At 35.9% G+C, this 21,870-nt stretch overlaps 1 protein-coding gene across 1 annotated transcript in view; it reads left to right on the top strand.

Annotated features, from left to right (window-relative positions):
• Positions 1 to 1,817: 1,817 nt before the first annotated feature.
• Positions 1,818 to 21,870, top strand: part of LOC150082822 (mitochondrial import inner membrane translocase subunit Tim21) — a 90,327-nt gene continuing 70,274 nt past the window's right edge. The window contains exons 1-3 of the mRNA XM_090376839.1: positions 1,818 to 1,868; positions 9,961 to 10,211; positions 17,283 to 17,345. Of these exons, the coding sequence (XP_090232965.1) occupies positions 9,971 to 10,211; positions 17,283 to 17,345 (304 nt within the window). The 5' untranslated portion in view covers positions 1,818 to 1,868; positions 9,961 to 9,970. The remainder of the gene's footprint in view (positions 1,869 to 9,960; positions 10,212 to 17,282; positions 17,346 to 21,870) is intronic.

Here is a 21,870-nt window from a genome sequence, read left to right as displayed (position 1 = left end):
GGAGGTACCCAGAGACTGGAGATGTGCAAATGTCACCCCAATTCACAAAGGAGGATCAAAGGCTGACACAAGTAATTATAGACCTGTGAGTTTAACTTCTGTTCCAGGAAAATTAATGGAGGCACTAGTTAAAGAAGCACTGCAGAATCATTTAGACAAGACTTCAGCTATAGCTCGGACACAGCATGGTTTTGTTAACTGGAAGTCATGCCTGACCAATTTGATTGGATACTATGATGCAGTCACAAAGGAACTGGATGCAGGGAATAACTTTGATATTATATACTTGCATCTTAGAAAGGCTTTTGATACTGTTGCACATGGAAGACTGCTGCACAAATTGGAGCAGTGTGGCATTGGAGGAAAATTGCTGCTGTGGATAAAGGGGTGGCTGGGGGGTAGAAGACAGAGAGTGGTAATCAGTGGTCACTGCTCGTCGTGGACTAATGTTATTAGTGGAGTCCCTCAGGGCTCTGTGTTAGGTCCATTATTGTTTTCTGTATTCATAAATGATATTGATGAGGGTATATCAAACTTAATGTCGAAGTTTGCAGACGATAGAAAGGTAGGCAGGGTTGTCAAGGACACTACTGACACTATGCTGCTGCAACAGGATCTGGAACGGTTCAGCAGATGGGCTGAGAGGTGGCAAATGAAGTTTAACATTGACAAATGTAAAGTACTACACATGGGAAACAGCAACCCCAGAGCAACGTATCAACTCTGTGGTACTACACTGACAGTGGTAGAGAATGAAAGGGACCTGGAGGTGGTTGTGCAGGCAGATATGAAGTTCTCTGAGCAGTGCCGATCGGCTGCAAGAGTAGCTCATGGTGTATTGTGAATGATATATAGGAATTCTTCTAGCAGGGATAAGGAGGTGATTATTCCCTTGTATAAGGCAATGGTCAGGCCACACCTAGAGTACTGTATACAGGTCTGGAGGCCTCATTTCAAGAAGGATGTAGAGCTGCTGGAACGAGTACAGAGAAGGGCAACAAGATTAGTGAATGGAACAAAGGGGTGCTCTTACGAAGAAAGGCTTAAATTTTGCAAATTACAGCGTCTGGAGACTATGCACCAGCGAGGTGATCTGATAGAGGTGTATAAGGCCTTGAATGGTTTGAGCATGCTCAATGCTGATGGGACTCTTCCTCTAGCTCAGAATAATCACCTGAGAGGGCATAAATTCAAATTGAGGAAAGACAGATGTAGGATAGACGTGCGGAAATTTGCCTTTAGGCAGCGGGTGGTTGGTTGGTGGAACAGACTTCCATCTTGTCGTGGAAGTTGATAGCCTAAGTAAGTTTAAGGCTCAGCTGGACAGGTATTTTGAACGAACAGAGGGTTGAAGTGGAAGTGGTTTTTTTTTTTTTTTTTTTTTTTTTTGGCTGATGCTGCATAAGCGTGCTTTCTTGCATCAAATGCCTCTACTAATGCTAATGCTAAAGTAACGACCATCCCGATCATCGTGTCAACCACAAGTATGGTGCCAATTACCCTTCATAACAGCCTAGCAGCAATAGGTCTCCCAGAGAACACCTACAAGGAATTCCAGAAATTCGCAATCCTAAACACCTCTGGTATAGTCAGAGAGGTCGTCGACCAACAGTAACACCAGACATAACAACAACCACCCTGTGTACGTGGTAGTAATATCCGTTGCGAGGTGGGACCCTCAATCAGGGAGAAATCATATTATAATAATGTGAACAAATGCTAATTGTTGTAATTTTTGATGTCATTTATTCATCGCTTTTTTTTTTTTTTTCGTGTGAAGATTATAGATATGAATTTATGTTATACATACGATTGGACAGGAGAGGTCGCTAGAGACGTAGACAATGGCAGTCTTTAAAAATTTGTTGGTAGGTTTAAAGTTTTTTATGCTGTATGAGGGTAACCGACTATTAACAGCTGTCAATCGTAAAATTCATTTATAAAAGTAAACTTGGGGAATTTGATTGCACCTATATTGATTGGACATTATGTTTAATGTAGTTAAAATGACTAAGTGAAATAATAGGGCGATGGTTTGAAGTTAGTTATTTTAGCGGCATGATACCAAGTTAATTAATAGGATTGAAACACTTTTTACATAGAGTTTAAACCTCCTTATTTCTTTTTTGGAATAATTATAGGGCAAACCTACAGATTTTGGGTACAAGTCGATCTGGTGAGTATGGGCTGGGCACACCTAGGGTCCTGAGCTGGATATCATCATTCTTCTCTTGGTGATTCCCTTCTACTTTTGACGCCCTCTCAGTCAGGGTAACTCGGGTAATTTTTTTTTTTTTTTTTTTTTTTTTGGCTGGTGCAGCATAAGCCTCAGGCTTCCTTGCATCCTGTGGCTGATAATAATAATATTTTGACAAACGGATAGGAATAAAGCAGTGATTGGTAGGTGCCACTCGCTGCTTTCTCCGCCCACTGTCCAATGTTGATTTTTTATATAGCTCTCACTGAATTCGCTCAAGATGTATTCCAGAGAAGGCGTTCTACGCCCTTGAGACACACATTACCAATTCCAGGACAACCCAACTGATGACACTAACTCTTCGCACTTTCCTTTCTTTTTTTTGACATCTGAATACCTTTGGGTTGGTCGGGTGGAGCTGAAATCTGCCATGCCAGATGTTTTTTTTTTTTTTTGGTAGTTGTTGGTGCATCGGCTTCTGTGGCCACAGTGCACGTCCCAAGGTTTTTGCAGTACTTTGATCCAAGCCCGAGGCAGGATTCAAACCCGCGACTTTTGGGTTGCCAGGCAGGCACTTTACCCACCTGGCTAGCCCTGTCAGCAATGCCAGATTGGTATGACAACATGGTGCTCTCCTTTGCAGACCTCACTTATTGTGCAAACTGTCTTCTTCCCCTGCAGTGGATGGGCTCCCAATGCCAGGGGTGATTCCCACTTTTCCTTCTCACCTCTTTGCTCTGCTGGAGAATACCTTCCTTCCTCATCCTCCTCCTTGTTCCCACTTTGATTCCACTTCTCGTACTATCTTTCCCACTCAATATCACCATTTTTTTTTATTTTTTTATTTATTTTTTAAATTTTTTATTTATTTATTATCTTTTTTATTTTATTTTATTTATTTTATTATTTTTTTTGTATTTTATTATTTTATTTTATTTATTTTATTATTTTTTTTGTATTTTATTTTATTATTATTTTATTTATTTATTTTTTTTTTGTTCTCCGTCAGGAAGCTCAGGCTGCCCCTGATAGAGAGCAGCCATAGGACTGTGGAAGTCTGGCTCACCTCCCAGTGGTGATGGCAGGCAATGTGGAGTCCCACTAGGGGCCCTGCGGCTAAGAAGCCAGAACATTACAACAGAACCAAACACAAAACTCTTCACATACAACACACTACACCTTTTCTGGCTTTTACATTATTCTGTATACATCACAAGAGTACTGATGGTGCAGATGTGGGAAACCACAGGTGGCACCTTACCCAAACACTATGCCTCTATGGCCTAGGTTGATATGCCTAGGATGTTTATCCCCCCCCCCACTTGCCGCTGTTTTAAAATCGGGAAGTCATTTTCGATTTTAAAACAGCGGGATGGCGAGGATAAACACCCTACCTAAGCTACGCACTCCACCCCCTCAACTACACAAAACAATCAGAAACAAAATACCTTCACAATAATCATCCAATCGCAGAAGTCGACTGCACAATCACACTGTTCTATGATCACGCCCACTGCGTGGAGACAAGTGGTACCCAAATAATAGATTTTAGCCAATTACAGTTATATGGTTTTCTAGTGATACTTCTGTATCACTTTACGTAAGATTGCAACCGCCCTGATTTGAACAGTGTTTCCCATATACAAATGCGAATATTCATCCATTTTATTAACAGATTTCGTTCAATCCACTTTCCATTGTCACAACAGCGAATATTTAGTTTCCTGGTAAACAATGCATGAATGTGAAAGAGCGAAATTACTGAGCAAACAAGGGTGTATTTGTGAGGTGGAGCATAGGAAGCCTGGAAAAAGTATCCCCCAGTAACAAAAACATTTAGGAATAACTCTTCTCAAAGAAATAATGGCAATATTCCAGAACTTTGAAACACCTCTGTACTTCACTGAGAAAGAAGGCAGGGATTGCCAGGTGAAGGCAACTCCCACTCACTCTTTTCCATTCTCTTTGCCCGCACATTACAAAGAGATGTCACTTGACATATCAATATGTCAGAGCTGAAATGAAAAGAAACAGCAGTACGGAGCAAAAAATTCAATTTTTTTTAAACAAGTAACAAAATTAACACCAGAAAACCACTGCTACTTCTTGTCCGTACATTACTAACAATTTGGCTGAACCTCCAGATTATCGGTACATCTTCCCACCTCATTGATTGCATGGCCAAATTTGGGATGGATTCAAGCAAAAGAACTGTGGGTTTTTTTAATAGATTTTTGGCAAGTGAAAAAAGGTTAGGCTAGTTTACACCAGCGATTCGGGATGGATTCGAGAGCAAAAGAAACCACTTCCTCCAGAGGTGTAACCATAATCTGGAGTATAACCGACGATTCCTTTTTTATTTTATTTTTTTTTCTGGAGGTGGCTGCACCTGCACCCAACATCCCTGGTTTTTGGCTGTAGGTTATTACACAATTTTGTATGCATTTAAATGCAACAGAAATGCTTCCTTTTTTTTTTTTTTTTTCTGGGGGCCACAACACCCAAACCCCCAGTTTTGTGGCCTTACATTACTACACAATTTTGTAATTAACAGAGGCATATGATGCAAGAAAGCAAGCTTATGCAGCATCAGCCAAAAAAAAAAAAAAAAAACACTTCCACTTCACCCCTCTGTTTGTTCGAAATACCTGTCCAGCTGAGCCTTAAATTTATTTAGGTTATCAACTTCCACAACAAGGGATGGAAGTCTGTTCCACCGACCAACTACCGGCTGGCTAAAGACAAATTGCCCCACATCTATCTTACATCTGTCTTTCCTCGATTTGAATTTATGCCCTCTCAGGTGATTATTCTGAGCAAGAGGAAGAGTCCCATCAGCATTGAGCATGCTCAAACCATTCAAGGCTTTATACACCTCTATCAGATCACCTCGCTGGTGCCTAGTCTCCAGACACTGTAATTTGCAAAACTTAAGCCTTTCTTTGTAAGAGCACCCCTTTGTTCCATTCACTAATCTTGTTGCCCTTCTCTGTACTCGTTCCAGCAGCTCTACATCCTTCTTGAAATGAGGCCTCCAGACCTGTATACAGTACTCAAGGTGTGGCCTGACCATTGCCTTATACAAGGGAGTAATCACCACTTTATCCCTTCTAGAAAAATTCCTGTATATCATTGACAAGACACCATGAGCTACTCTTGCAGCCTGTCTGCACTGCTCAGAGAACTTCATATCTGCCTGCACAATTACCCCAGGTCCTTTTCATTCTCTACCACTGTCAGTGTAGTACCACAGAGTTGATACGTTGCTCTGGGGTTGCTGTTTCCCATATGTAGTACTTTACATTTGTCAATGTTAAACTTCATTTGCCACCTCTCAGCCCATCTGCTCAACCTTTCCAGATCCTGTTGCAGCAGCATAGTGTCAGTAGTGTACTTGACAACCCTGCCAACCTTTGTATCGTCTGCAAACTTGGACATTAAGCGTGATATACCATCATCAATGTCATTTATAAATACAGAAAACAATAATGGACTCAACACCGAACCCTGAGGGAATCCACTAATAACATTAGTCCACGATGAGCAGTGTCCATTGATTAACACTCTGTCTTCTCCCCCTCAACCATCCCTTTATCCGTAGCAGCAATTTGCCTCCAACCCCACACTGCTCCAATTTGTGCAGCAGTCTTCCATGTGCAACAGTATCAAAAGCCTTTCTAAGATCCAAATATATAATATCAAAGTTATTCCCTGCATCCAGTTCTTTTATGACTGCATCACAGTATCCAATCAAATTGGTCAGGCAAGACTTCCCCTTAACAAAGCCATGCTGTGTCTGAGGTATAACTGAAGTCTTGTCTAGATGATTCTGCAGTGCCTCTTGAACCAGTGCCTCCATTAATTTTCCTGGAACAGAAGTTAAACTCACAGGTCTATAATTACTTGTCAGCCTTTGATCCTCCTTTGTGAATTGGGGTCACATTGTGACCCCAATTGTGAATTCACACAATTCACAATTGTGAATTGTGTGCAGTAACAATGAGAACTGCTCATGCATGTCAACAGAAATGCTTTTTGCTTTTTTTTTCCTGGGGTTTGCCACACCCAAACCACCGCTTTTGTGGCTGTACAATACTACATAAGTTTGTGTGCATTAAAAGAGAATTGCTCATGCACGTCAACAGAAATATTTTTTTTTGCCTGGCTGGGTTGCCACAAATGTACAGTAAGGTACAGCCACAAAAGTTCCAGCTTTTGTGGCTGTACGTTAGTACACAATTTCGCTGTACTAATGCTGGTGCAGCCTAAGCCTCAGACTTCCTTGCACCATATAGCTAATAATAATGATAATAAAAAAACAGGATACTAATGAGCATGTATACTCTTCCAACTCCGTATTTATAGAAACAGCTGATGCAATACCTTGCAATTACTGTCTGATGCAATAGAAGCATTATCTGACGGATTACCTTTGCTTTGCAACAAGCAAAATGACTGTAATAAAACAATATCTTATATTCACTACAATTGTTACTTTTTAAGGTGATGCAGTTCTTTTTTGGCCCCTACTGGATGTGCAATTTTATCAGTGTGTTCTTTGAAGTGTTCAAATGTATATATTATGTTAATTAAAAAAAAAAAATTACGTGCAGTAACATGCTTCATGTCGTGATCACAAACCATGACACATAATTATATTTATAGTTTTTGTATTTGGTTAACAGAAAATGAAAGATTAATAATAAATAATAATTTATGATAACCACATATTTAATGGTATCTCCTCCTGCATCCAAAATTTGTTGTATAGTGAAATTTGTTTTTCAGTAATTCCATCTTCACAAATCCATCTTTTTAAAAGCAGTCTAATCAAGTGAGATTTTTTTTGTGAACTTGTGAAAGTGCGGGCGGTTCCACTGGTCTATATTCCCTCTCCCCACTTCTTAAATATGTTTTAATTCTTCTAAAAAATTGTTTGAAAGAATGGGTTGTCACAGGAATTGGGTAAACTGATTTACTGTGGCTCCAGGAAATTTCTTGGTGGGCCCAAGCAATATGACCTACTGAATATATGGTCATATAAGGTGTCAACTTGTTTTGTAATTAAATTTATGAAAAAAATTCCATTATAAGATATTACTTTATTATGGTTATTCTTGTTTTGAAGAGTTTTGGTGCATAGACTGTTTTGGACATAATGCACTGGTTATTGTGTACATATAGATATTTACAAATATGCATTCACAGCTTGATTTGCATGTTTGGGGGTTGAAAAACCAGAAGCTGCTGTATTATCTTATGAAGAACTATAAATAAATTAAAAAGAAAGGTAAGCAGAATTCAATCACAATTTTTGTGCTATTTTCTACTCTTGGCATCTAGCTCCTCCACTAACAAATTGTCTGTCTCCCAGCATGTTAAACCTGTATATAGTTATCTTTGGATTACTGGTAAATTAAATGCTTATACATTTTTGTGAGCATAATTTACGTTTACTGATTTTGACTATTTCTGTTTAAAAATTGTATTTCTCTGTTTTCCCACGTGCCTGGAAAGTAACTCCTCCCACTTTTCCATTACACTAACAGCCTTATGATCAGAAAAGTCAAACAGAGGTTTTTACTGTTTGTGACTTTCTGACCATAAGGATTTGCTATATAATCCTGCGATCAGTAAGGTGAGGCCTGGTAATAGTTGAAAAAAAAAAGAAAAAAAGTGATCCTATTGTAAATACCAGTTTATCTGTTTTAGAAAGTACTGTTAATATAATGTATTTAAGAATTTTTATATTTATTATTGAGTTTAATATCAGTTTCATTTCTCAAGACTAATAGTTTTTCTGTGGCACTTTCAGGACACAGATTCTGTTTCTTTCACTACTAGGCACAGAGCTAAATTCTCCTTTGACCACATTTTCTACATTTGTGATGTCATTGCCAAATTTTTGTGAAGGGAGTTGCAGGACAGGTGCCTTTTTGTGCTCATAGCTAGATCCACACTTGGGTGAAACAGTTTTGACTTTTCTTGTATGTAGCTCAGGAAATATCTCAATATACTTGATAAGGGGAATAAACTGCTAAGAAAATCAAATTAAAGGATAAATATACAAGATGATTTTTAATTCAACATGCTGCTTTATGTTTAATGTGTCCTCTTTGTTTATCAGTGATGAGTCTTAGTTGGAGTATGAAATTATGAAGAACATGCTCCAATTTCCTCTGACAGAAAAAATTTAATCTTCAGTTGCTTTCTTCAGTGAAGAACTAATTTGCTGATATTTTCTGAACAGCCTTTGAGATAACCTGAGAGATAAAAATCATGTTGGTTTAAATTAGATGACATTAGAGACTTTGCACCTCAGGGTACCAGTTAGAAACCACTCCATTGTTAAAAATTTCATCTAAGAATAAATCACAATAGCTTCACACCAGCTGGAGAGTATACACTACAGAGGCGCCAAAGGCGCCTCTGTAGCCAGGTGGGAAGGAGCAGCAGTACGTAGCACATGCTTCTTGATTAGACAGGGGTTCGAGCCCGTCACCACCAAATACGGAGGATGCGGAAAGGTCAGGGAATGACCACCGCATATCCCAGAGCAATATGGCCTTAGTTGCCAATGCTCCTAAAAATCAAATAACAAACAAACAACCAGCCAAACAAACCTTTTTCTACAGAGTATAGTTGTTGAAGCTTGTTATAATAAAAGAACTGGCCATTACAAATTATGAATGCATGTTCATAGTTTGTAATGGCTAGTGCAGCAGTTAAAGATCAGATGTGCATTTTTTGTAGCTGGTACAGCTCTGTCTCACAGTATGCAACACAGTTTAGATTAATTTTGGTTGCATATAAGAACCAGTCATCAAAAATTTCAAAGAACATTGTAAAAATATTCACACAATTTTTCAATTCATAATTTAAATTTTGAATAATATTGAATTTGCTATGCATTGTAGGAAGAGATGAATACTATTTTCTTACTGAAAATGGAGGTCCTCAGCTTCTTGATTGTTAATCTATCACATCTTGTTACCTTGATTGCATTCGTTTGAAATAACCCCACTTTATTTTTGGCTGTGGTGGTGTTCAAAGGACCTGATGTAGTATATACATACTTATGCCAATCTTATCAACAGTGAAAAGTAGTGTCATTGTCTCATTAAAACTTGATGCATTGTCTGTGTGTATGATAAATGCTTATTTATCATCATATCATTCCTGTTACTAAGGGTTGTTTGTGTACAACCCTTAGTAACTTAGTACTGATATGACAAAAATGGTGGTTTTATAGAACAGATCAACAGCTCAGGCCATATTGCAGCAGTATATTAGTCACTACATCTGCATTTTGTGTGTGGGGCGAAAGACAAAAATATCTGTATAAAACGTTTAGCATTAAAATGAATAAATAAAAATTAAATTAAAATATTTAAAAATTTTTAGCTGAACATCGTGTCATTACAAACTACAAGCATCTCCTTATTCATACAAAGTTACTGATTTTTATAATGAGAAAGATATTATTGGGGAACACTACATTATGATTATGATTCATACAAAACTTTGATATTAAAAGTATACTAGTGATGACCAGTTAGTAATGACAAAATTCTTATTTTTTGTATATTATGTTAATTACTTGTTCAACTCTATTTTAATATTTTATGCCCAAATAAAACTATTTTTTTGGTAATTAGTGTTTTACAATTTGATTCCCTTTCTTAAGAACTATTTCTTTAAGAAACATTTACTTGTAAATACATCTTTTTCCTCTCTCTTTTTTTTTTTTTTTTTTTTGTCAGTAATATAGATATGCTTGCTTCGAGGGTGCATTGTGTTGCTTCAGGATCATGGTTCAGTTGCTTTCATAATGGTTCTTCTGGAAAGATATGCCATATTTTAAGCTGCAGTGAAGCAACTACACTTTTCTGCAAAGCAGTTCCTCATATTGGTGGTGGAGATCTCATATGGAAAAGATCAAAGTCCTCATCATCACCTTCTGCAGTCACTGAGACAAAAGATAATCAAAATCAACTTACATTAAGTGAAAAAGGTGAGTGACTTTATTTTCTAAAATAGTTTTGATATAAAGAATGCAAAGTACTGACTATCATCTTGGAGTAACTTACACAATGTGCATAACATACTAGTATGTGCATTTCGAGGTAGCCTTTACACTGCTAGAAAATTCCATGGCGGCCCATTTTTATCACTAGACCATTTTAAGTATAGAAGCAAGATATCAAGCTAAGTGGATACCTGTGATGTTTGCAGGTTACTGCCGACTTTGAAAGGAGAAGCCATTGGCATTTCATACAAGACAAAATGTAATGGTTGACATCAAAAACTTCTCTAGGTAATTATAAAGTACTGCATGATATATTTACACTATTCCTTATTTTACTTTATGACATATATGGTATCTGTATTTAGAGAATAAAATCTTTAAATGCAGTATGCACTACATATAATTAATCCTGTCATGGCATGGTGGTGCCAGGGATTTACAATATGCCAAAATAAAACTTTTGTGCAGTATGTTTTATTTTATTATTACTAATTTTATTATTACTTAAGTGAAAAATAGGTTCAATGTTACAATTTAAATCCTTAAATTTGTAAATATATAGATTTTCAGTGTTTGCAGTATTTCTTTGTCAGTAAATATTAGTGCTAGAATATTTTAAGCCACTACGAAACAAAGTTATATAAGAACTATATAAATTTCTGAGGTATATGCCTTTCCACAGACTCCTCAGGCACAGATTAGTTTTGCCCAAAGTATATTACCCAATACGTGTGAATGTTGATGGAAAAATTTTATTAAGCTTCTTCAGCTACCATTTTGGAGTCATCAGTAGCATTATTAAAACTATTCTATTATGGGCCAGTAGTAGTGTTCACATATATATAAACTATTTGCTTCTGTTTCTTAGATAACACCATTAAACAACATAAATTTTTATTTGCTAAAGTAAGACCTTTTTATTACTTTTTTTCCTTGAAATTGAAAATTGCTTCCTACCATATCAGATTTTTGAAAATTTTCATTTTATATTAAAAACTGTTCTATTTATGTGATAGTAGGAAATAAAATAAAATTTCATTTTCCTGAAGACCAGAAACACTTGTCCTTAAATTCTCTTAGTGTTGACCTTAAATCCTCTTAGAGTCATTAATGATCCTATTATTAAATGGCAACAGGCCTATGATCTCAGGTTGAAAATTCCTTTAATAAACTTGGAACAAATTGAAATAAAACAAAGATAAAAGTAATAAATCACAATAGTTTTCAGACAGAAGATGTCCTTCTTCAGTTTTAAGCGTTATTACAAAATACAGAATGTCATGTGCCCAGCTATGGTGGTCATGCAAGGTGGAAACTGCGTAATACAGGTGTAGGCAACAATTAGATGTTGGAAGTAGGAGTTGCGGTTGTAGCTGTAATGTTTGGCTAGGCTCCAGATGCCAATGTTTGCCATTTAGGAGGATGGTTGCCTCAGTGATGAGATGGATATGACCTCCTCTGTTTCGGTTAAAGGATTGCTGCAACATGAGATGTGGAGAAATTCCAACCAAACACGATGACAGTAGTGGCAGGAATTTGTCAATAATCTCGACGTTGCAGCGTGGGTCGATGTTGTGCTGGTAGACCAGAAGTGCTCAATGATTGCTGATTGTTCGACGTCCACAGAACGAATTGCTTTCTAATGTGCAGAGACTCTATTTCTGAGTCTTAATTTGTTCAAGTTTATTAAAGGAATTTTACTTCAACCTGATTTTATTTTATCTGTTTTCTTCTCAGCGATACTGCATTATTATATTTAGATCCTCTTATTACTGTGTGACACGTCACAGCATGTTTTGACTTATTGAGTTACTTTATAATATAAAGGTATATATTACTTGTATATTATCATGTAACTCAATCAACTACACTAGATTCTACATGTAAAATTTATTTGTATATGGCGCCTCCGTAGCCAGGTGGGCAAGAGCAGCAGTGCGCAGCACATGCTTCTTGATTAGACCGGGGTTCGAGTCCGTGACCACCAAATACGGAGGATGTGGGAAGGTCAGGGAATGACCACCACATATCCCCGGAGCAATATGGCCTTAGTTGCTAATGCTCCTAAAAACCAAATAACAACAACAACAATATACATATTAATTAAACACAACACTTTGTAATATGATTATAATTTAAAATATAGTAGCTACTTATTTTAGATTGCTTTAAATTATCATTATATTGAAAAATCTATAGATTTTTCAATATTGTATAACAGTCTATATTCACAACCAGCTGTACCAGTTTCTTCCCACACTCTCCTCGGGATGGCTATAGTGTCATGATTTTGCTGTTTTGTAACTGGAATTCGTTCGGGTTCATCCACATTTTGCTCCTCCTTGGCGAAATTATCGGTAAGGCAATTTCTTCATCTGTTAAAGCTGTAGTAACTTGTAGATCACCATCCATCTATCTCCACCCAATCATTAAATTCCTATTCGCACATGTTTTCAATGTGATCAGTATCATAGTATGCCTTGAATAGTAATAGTAATAGAGGCATGTATTGCAAGAAAGCAAGTGTATGTAGCATTAGCCAAAAAAAAAAAAAAAAAAAAATTCACACAACCGTTCCCTTTAAAAGTTTGTCCAGTTCCTTCTTGAATTTATTTACGCTATCAACTTCCACAATGACAGATAGAAGTTTGTTCCAGCAATTAACCACCCGCTGGCTAAAGGCAAATTTCCACACATCTATTCTACAGTTGTCTCTCCTCAATTTGAATTTGTCCCATCAAGTTTGTAAATTGATCAAGCAGAAGAATCCCATCAGAATTCAATGTGCTCAACCCATTCAAGGCCTTATACATTTCAATCAGATCACCTCACAGGTGCCTAGTTCCAGCCACTGCAATATGCAGAACTTAAGCCTTTCTTGGTAAGAGGACCCCTTCGTTCCCCTCACCAATCTTGTTGCCTTTCTGTGTACATGCTCAAGCAACTCTACATCCTTCCTAAAATGAGGCCTCCAGACCTGTACACAGTACTCAGTACGTGACCTGACCATTGCCTTATACAAAGGGATAATTACTTCCTTTTCCCTGCTAGCAAAATTCCTGTATATCATTGACAATACCTCATGACCTGCTCTACCAGCCTGTCTGCATTGCTCAGAAAACTTCATATCTGAGTGCACAATCACTCCCAGGTCTTTTTCATTTTCTACCACCCTAAATGTAGAACCACACAGTTGGTACATTCCTCTGGGGTGACTTAGTTGACCATCATGAATAATTAATCCAGACTTTTTGAAACAGTTGCTAACGTAGGTTTTGGAATATTCCAGACACTCAATATCACTCTTTCCTGCCATTTTTATTTATTTATTTTTTTTGGTTAGTAAAATTTAAAACACAGTAAAAGACAAGCACAAATTGGAACTAACATAACATGAGAGCAACTTTTTACGGAATAAAAAGTTTAGATAAGAGAATGAAGAGCAGATTCTGAAAATTTGTTTATGTTTTTTATATGATTGAAGATTTCAGCAAAGGAGAACCACATTTCACCGTAATAACGTGAAAACACACAGCTGTCAGTATTATCACAAATGCAATAAGATCGAGTTTGACTACCCATTTATAATAGATCATACAAACAAATAAGCCCAATAAATGGAAAACTGCAGATTGTTTTATGGTTGTGATCTCTAGAAATGTGACCTCAGAAATGTGCTTTAGAAAAATATCATAGAGGCATTCAAAATTGATTCTTATAACCGAAGATGTGATTCTAATAAATGATGAACGTGTAGTATCTTTTATTGATTTGAATCGGTTCTTTGAAATTTGATTCTGTAAAGTGGCTGATTCTAATACCAGTGATCAATATAACTGGTGCTTACTGTTCCATCAGGCCCTGGAGCTTTTTTGGCATCATGATTGTTCAAAATTCTTTTGACATCCTTTTGACGGAAGACCACAGGAAGTATTGAGTGAAGTGTACTAGGAATGATAGGATGTGGTTTACCAAGATCATCAGTTCAAGGGTTATATGAAAAGTAGGATGCTAGTAAACTGGCTTTATCTGTAGCAATAGAACCATCAGTTTTTAATAGAGGTGGGTGTATAAATGGTAAAGTTTTGAGACAATAGATATGGCAAGAGACCAGAATGCATAACTACCACTTGGATAAGAAGCAAGTTTTCTATTCTTAGCCTGTTCAAACCTAGTTGTGAGTGGGCTAAGAATAGAAAACGGGCTAACCAAACCAAGTAAAAGACACAGGTCATCCCATTTTGCATTCTTGTTATGTCAATTAGCATGAGGCTAAGAACAGCCATGAGAGAAAAGCATCACCAACTTGTGATCTGAGGTGCCTAGAGGACCACTCACATCGACTGTGTACTTTGAAGGGTTATTCGTGAGAAAATTGCAAACGCCTCAGCATCTCAACTAGTTGGGTCTGTGTGACTAGAAAGTGAAAGCCAGCTGGAGTTGTGAACATTAAAATCACCAGAGAAAGTTATCTCACTGTTAGGAAGCTGGATTGAAGTTCCTTTCTTTGGAACTTGAAGTTTCAAGTTCCAAAGAAAGGAAGTCAGAGTTCCAAGTGATTAGTGGAGTTGGGAGAACAATAGAGGTAGCGATGAATTTGACAGACTGGGGTAGAGAGATTTTAAGCCAGAAAAGATCAAAAAGAGGAGAATCAAAAGTACTAAATCTCTGAAGCAAATATCAGAGCAGACATATGCACAGGTATCACCTTTGAAGCAAAAGGAATCATATAGTAAATAATTAGGACAAATGAAATGAGTAGTGGTTGAAAACTGGTAATTTAGATTTTCTCAGAAAAAAATAAGGCTTGGTAGATTGCTGATGGAAATGGATGTCATTGAAATTGGAACTGAGACTGTATATTTTTGAAATGAATGAAGGAGTTTTTGGGAGGTTTCAACCTTTTTGCAGTTAAGTTTGTTGTATTAGTTAGTCAGTTAGTCTATTTACAATGTAGCAAGTAGTAAAGTAAAGGTAGAGGGGTGATGTGTTTTTGAAGTGGTGAAATTTTTAGATATGGCTTACACGTAGCAAGAATATACCCAGCTCCTTGACATAATGTGACTTCAACAATGCTCCTGGGTACATAATACTTGGGATCCCTCAAGTGTCATTGTCTGGCAGAGTAGAAGCAGCAAGATAGTTGGTGCTTTTTTTTTTTTTTTTATTCCTTCCTTTTTACAATTGATGTTTCAATTTAGTTTTAGAGATATTAATCACATTCCTGTAGGATTTGTTTGGATTATAGCTGTTTAGATGGTCTATTTATCCTTTTAATCAAATGCATTCTGCTTATTATTTACAAATTGCATAATACAGATCCTTAACTTTGCTGTATTGTAAATTACATTATTATTTTATTTTATCTTACATGTCACAATATATATATTTTTTTTCCTACATACAAATTGCCTTCCTAATATTTGGATGCACATGCTTGGTGAAAAGTAGAATTTAAAGTGAATACTTTCATTTGCATAATAAGTTTAAACATATTAAACAATAATTCAAAATAATAAATATATTATATTATTGGTTATATTAGAGGTGCAAATCTTGCATAGCTCTGACCAGTAATATCATTTAAAATTAAAATATTGTTAACGATATCTAAACAAGCTCCACAATCAGATGACTCCTATACACTAAACCCTCAATTTTATGGGCTATTGTGGGGGAGGGGTATATCTGTTATTGCTGATTGTCTGTTTTTTAAGACCATTTGCACCCCACATAACTGGAAATTTGAACAGTTACTTTGTATGTGTATGTATTAGGAATATTAAAATAAAGTTAAGCAATAAAAAACAAACTGTTATTTACCTTGACTTTTTTATCTTCTTCTGACTATAGCACATTGTCAGAAGAAGATAATTACCGTGTGGAAGTGCCTGGAAAAACTTTATTCAGAGTCAGTTTGAGAAGCCAAAGTTGAGATAGTGGTGAATTCAAGTTAGACACCTTAAAAATTCCTTAAGCTTAGCCTTACTTTTTTACAATATCTGACACTTTATTCACACTATATTCCCCACAGAAGTAGGAAATGGTTACAGCAGAGTCTGACATCTCTCAGTTGCATGTGCTCTCTCTTTTTACCACTTGATGGCTGTGATGATGCAGTGTAAGTAAGTAAGGTTATAATAATGTAACAGGGCACAGAAAGCACTTAATGATATAATAGTGAATGCATGCAAAAACAGATTCACTTGCTTGATGCAAGCTGCCTTCATTCACAGGCGCCTCCGTAGCCAGGTGGGCAGGAGCGGCAGTGCATAGCACACGCTTCTTGATAAGACCGGGGTTCGAGCCCGTGACCACCAAATACGGAGGATGCGGAAAGGTCAGGGAATGACCACCGCATATCCCCGGAGCAATATGGCCTTAGTTGCTAATGCTCCTAAAAAAACCAAAATAACAAATAAATAACAATAGCCTTCATTCACGAGTTCTCAGGCGCCTCCGTAGCCAGGTGGGAAGGAGCAACAGTGCGTAGCACACGCTTCTTGATTAGACCAGGGTTCAAGCCCGTCACCACCAAATACGGAGGATGAGGAAAGGTCTGGGAATGACCACCACATATTCCCAGAGCAATATGGCCTTAGTTGCTAATGCTCCTAAAAACCAAATAACTAACAAACAACAAACAATGAGTTCTCAGTTTTCCCTGTTTGTTGAGCATACTCACAATACTCTGCTGTTAGTAAAAAAATAAAATTTTTTGCCTGTTAAATTGAGACCTGTAAAGGCTAGGATTTACTGTATTTCTATTCAGTGTACACATTTAGAAAAATTAATGGCCATTCAGGGTATGTAAAATATGTTTATATGATACCAAAATCTAGTTTATAGGAAAATAAAATGTGAACTGGAATGTGAAATTTAACCTCCCACCTTTTCCCCACAGGCCTTTAACCTTTCTGTTTGTGAGCAATTTCAGGAACATAGTACCTGTGAATGGCAAGGACCTGGTATATAGTATAGAACACCATAATTAATATTTAAACTGAAGTAAGAACGTAGTTATTTTTCCTAATGTAATTCTATTTATTGTTCAAGTGAGGAAGACCACCAAAGATGCCGGTTACCTTGGAGTTGTATTAGCAGGAATTGGAGTTACAGGTAAGTTTTAGTTTTTATTGAATATTAGCATATACCATAACAAAACAGCTTGAAGTGGGAAGATTAATTTATGCCACCTCTCGTAGGAGACTTGAAAAAGAGTTGTACAATCTACAGAACTGAATTCCAGGTATTGTCAAGTAACATAAATTAGGACAGATGAGTGATAGAAGGTTAAAGAATTGCAACTTGGTTGAAAACTTGAGTGAAGCAAATGCCATACAAAAATGCATATCATAAAACTCAGCAGTAGTAGAATGCTAGGCATGACATGGACCATTCATTTAAATCTCTTTTGCTTGGCTTTCCTTAAGTTTGATAAATCTTCATTGAATAGGGTCAGAATGGTTCCCTTGTGAGTTTGAGGGGTTTTTTTCCCCCGACAAATGTCAATAAGTTAAAAAGTTGATAGCAAGACAAAATGGACAGAATCCTTTCATGCCAAAAAAAAAAAAAAATGCTCCATGTAGTAACTATGTATGATGATCATTTGTGACTATTATTAGTGGTCACAGTTAGGACCTTTTTATAAGTGTAGTTAATAGTATAGTTAAGACTTGTTGAGTGTAGTTAATAGTATAGTTAAGATGTACACATGTGTTACTGAGCTGCATTTTAAACTTTGAATCTTCATTTTGCCTGAAAATCAGTTAATAAACTGTGTTCTTTATTATCTTCTTATAGTTCAGGACTTTCATTAGCATTGTAAACTTCTGTCTAAAGTTTTTTCAAGAGCCAAGGTTTAGTCAATTCCCAAAAGAATACATATGGAGTTAACAGACTAGGTGATTGCGTACCTCCACATCTTGGTCTTGTTGCTGAAGATTATAGAGTGTTACTCTTGAAAGCTTTGACAGTAGATGAAGGGAGAAATCTAAGTATTGATATGCAGCACTAATCTGGAAGCTGACAACAGTTTTTTTACTGAGCAATTTGGTTTATGTATACAGGCAGTTTTCACTTTGAGTTTTTGTTTTACGAGTTCCTGGTTTTGAGGTTTTTTTTTTTTTTTTTTTACCCCAAGTATCAACAGAATCGAAAATATGAACATTAATCACAATAAATAAATGCTAAACATTCATAAATATGGCATTTCAAACCACGTGTGTGGTTATACAATACAGTGCTATGCATGTGTTTGTTTGTTCAGGCAGATGAGAGCATCTCATCTACTACAGCAGTTACTTTACACTGACTTTACGAAGAGTGGTTGTGTTGCTCTTCGTTTTTGCTGTCTTTTGTTATTTCAAATTTATTTCCCTTATTAAGGGCAATAAATTTGAAGAGTGTTTGGGATAAACTCTGTCCTCAGTTTATTAATAATTTGAAGGATTTCAAGAATCAGCAGAGATTGTACAAAATAGAAGCTGTTTGTTAATATTGCTAACCAATTGCAGCTTGAGGTTCCTACAGCTGACGTCACTGATCTGCTTCAAGCACACGATGGAGAGCTCACAAGTGAAGACATCCTTGAAATTACAAAATGTAAAGAAGCTGAGGAAGAAGATTTAACAGCTGAAACTCCTGTTCATTCCTTGACTCTCAAGGGGCTTGACGAAGCTTTTCAACACAGAAAAAGCAATTGAGATTTTTGAGTCACAAGATTCAAATTTCAAGTGTGCTAGAAAAGTTGTTACAGATTTAAAAAATGCTTATGCATGTTGTTGTGAAATTTATAAAGAAAAGAGAAGACTGTCTAGGACGGTGCTTCCCAAACTACTGAGATCTACAGACCCTTTCAGAAATCAAAAAAAGTTTACAGACCCCTTCAATAATCAAAAAAGGTTTGCGTACCCTATATATAAGCACGTAAATATAGATAAGTCTGATAAAGTTTGCATAGATGGAGGTGAAAATTACACAAGGTGCCAGGGATTAGAAGGGTAAAGATAGTAGAAAAAAAGAAGTATTGTAGATTTGAAAAAGGCAAAAGAATCTTAATATCCTAAAAGTTATGATGAATTAAGAAAAGTATGGGCTGAATTGCAAAGCCAATTTGGAGGTGAAGAACTGTAAAGTAAAAATATTAATACCAAATAATTAAATAAAATAAAGTAAAAAACAAAAAAAAGTATAAAGTAAAATAAAAGGTGGTAGAGCTGTCATCAGATATGGGTGGGCAAATTTAGTTATAAGTTGAATACAGGGATAGCAAAAATGCAAAATCTGATTTCAGCAGAAGTAAATATTGATACATGGTCAGATAATTCATCAGGGGACTACACCTGATCATGCATCAGGAACTGCATTTCTATACTTGTCCATAACAGTAGAAGAAATGTGAAATAAAGCCAAAAAGAAAAAAATTAGCACATTCTTTTACAGTATGGACAAAGCAGTCCCAACATAGTGTCAATAATATGAAAATTATTAAGGTAAAAATAAGTATAAGGCTAAAAATATAATTAAGTGTTTTCAGAGTGGGAAAAAGGTTTTGAAATATATGTAGATTTTTTTGAGTAAATATGGAAAAATATTTTAGTGTTGGAATTTTGTGGAGATTAGAAGAATTTAAAATAAATAGTAACAAGCATGATGGTATAGGGAGAGGTATTAAATTGAGGATAGGGAAGGGATAAAGGCATAGTTAAATAAAGATGAAAATAGTGATAGAATGAAGCTATTAAGAACATTGTATCACCCTCGTATTGCACTAATAGCTCTATGAATGGAAAGAAAGTAGAAAAGTAAAAAGTATAGAAAAAGTTATTAAAACATACTGAGCTAGTTGGGGGTTGTAAAGCCCAACCTTTTGGTAAGGGCCCCTGGCTTTGTAAAGAGTTAGTATAAAAAAGAGATGAATACCAAATGTTTGTACTGCAGGGAAAAAGCAGGTGAAAAAATATGTAAGTCAAAACAGGTCTAGAAACAAACTGAAAGTATAATAAGAAAGGGAACGATACCTGGAGTTTTCAAGTAAAACGTAGTGGCAGGAAGACGGCAGGAAAATAAAGTGCACATATTTAGTAGAGTAGATGAATGTATCTAAAGCATAACTACGTTGGTGATTTAGCTACAGGATAAGCAGTTTATAGCAGCATAATGGACTTGATAGAGAGCTGTGAAGAAGTGGAAATAGATATGGACATAGTGACCTCTATAGTTGTATTTTGAACAAATAAGAGCGTAGGGATACATAAGAGTAGCATTAGAAAAGAGAGATTATATCTATAACGTAGAAATGCGGTTGGAATAAAAGGATATATAAAAATAAAACAGTTCGTAGATAAATAAACAGTATTGAACATAGCCGTAATAAAATGAATAGAAAGTAGACCAAGTGACATGGCTACTATATACTTAGTAAAAAAGGATGTTGTATAATCCTGGTATATAAATCAAAATTATATCAATTAGGGGGGAGGGTATAGCTTACACATAAAAATTTTTAATATCCAGGAAATGAGTAATTACAGGAAATTTGTAAAGAACACATAAAATCCTGAGATGGAGAGGCTAGATTATGACTCTAGAATTATAACCTGTAGTCCAAGATGGAGTGAAACAAAACTGAAGTAATATCAGTAATCATTTCTGTAAAAATAAATAAATCTATTGCTGATAGAGTGGCATAAATCCAAAGGTAGTTTCAGATGTGAATCCAAAGGTGAAAGGGTGTAGTAAGAATCCATAGGAAATTTTTTATAAGGAAATCTAGTTTAAATCCAGTGATGAAAGAATAGGAAATAAATTCAAGGATGTATATAACTAGATGACTGTAGACCCAATGGTGGGGTAATTAGGCATAAAATTATTAGGAGACTGTAGAAAAAAATAAAATAAAATTGTAATATAAATAAAGAGTCACAAAGATCCATGGAGTTGAAGAATCCAGAATTGAACAAGTACTGAATAAAATTTCAGTAGTAATGAATATGCACAATAGTGAATGAAGTTAGTATACATCTAGAGCAAATAAAAGCAAAGGTGGATATTCAAAGGTGGAGTTGAAAGGTATCAAAACTTTTTGAATACCTTAAAGTAGCTTTAATACTTGAAAGATCCAAGATCCAAATAATGCATTTACCTACATATATTATCTGTGCCTGAAAACAAAAATGAAATATCAATAAAGTCTCAAGGAGGGAAGTGAATTATCAGTAATTTCATAAAGGATTGTTAAAACATATATCAAATGAATAGATGAAAGAAGTGGATACTTAAAAAGAAAAGTAGACACTTAGTGAGTAAAGAAACAAAGTAATCATTCCAATGAAAATAATTCCATAAGGAATCATATATAGTTATTACTCACCAAGTAGTGGAAATTATATATTCTTATTTTTACATAAATATTCTTATTTATATTCTTATTTTTACATAAATATATAATTAATAATAGTAATAATAGTAATAGAGGCATGTGATGCAAGAAAGCAAGCGTATGAGCTTATGTAGCATCAGCCAAAAAAACACAACCATTCCCTCTAAATGTTTGTCCAGTTCTTCTTTGAATTTATTTAAGCTATCAACTTCCACAATGACAGATGGAAGTTTGTTCCAGCAATTAACCACCCGCTGGCTA

This window comes from Mastigoproctus giganteus, chromosome 7 (assembly GCF_048544385.1).
Source record: "Mastigoproctus giganteus isolate SK-2022 chromosome 7, ASM4854438v1, whole genome shotgun sequence".
In the NCBI taxonomy this organism is placed as follows: domain Eukaryota; kingdom Metazoa; phylum Arthropoda; class Arachnida; order Uropygi; family Thelyphonidae; genus Mastigoproctus; species Mastigoproctus giganteus.
This window is presented reverse-complemented; position numbering and strand designations above follow the sequence as displayed.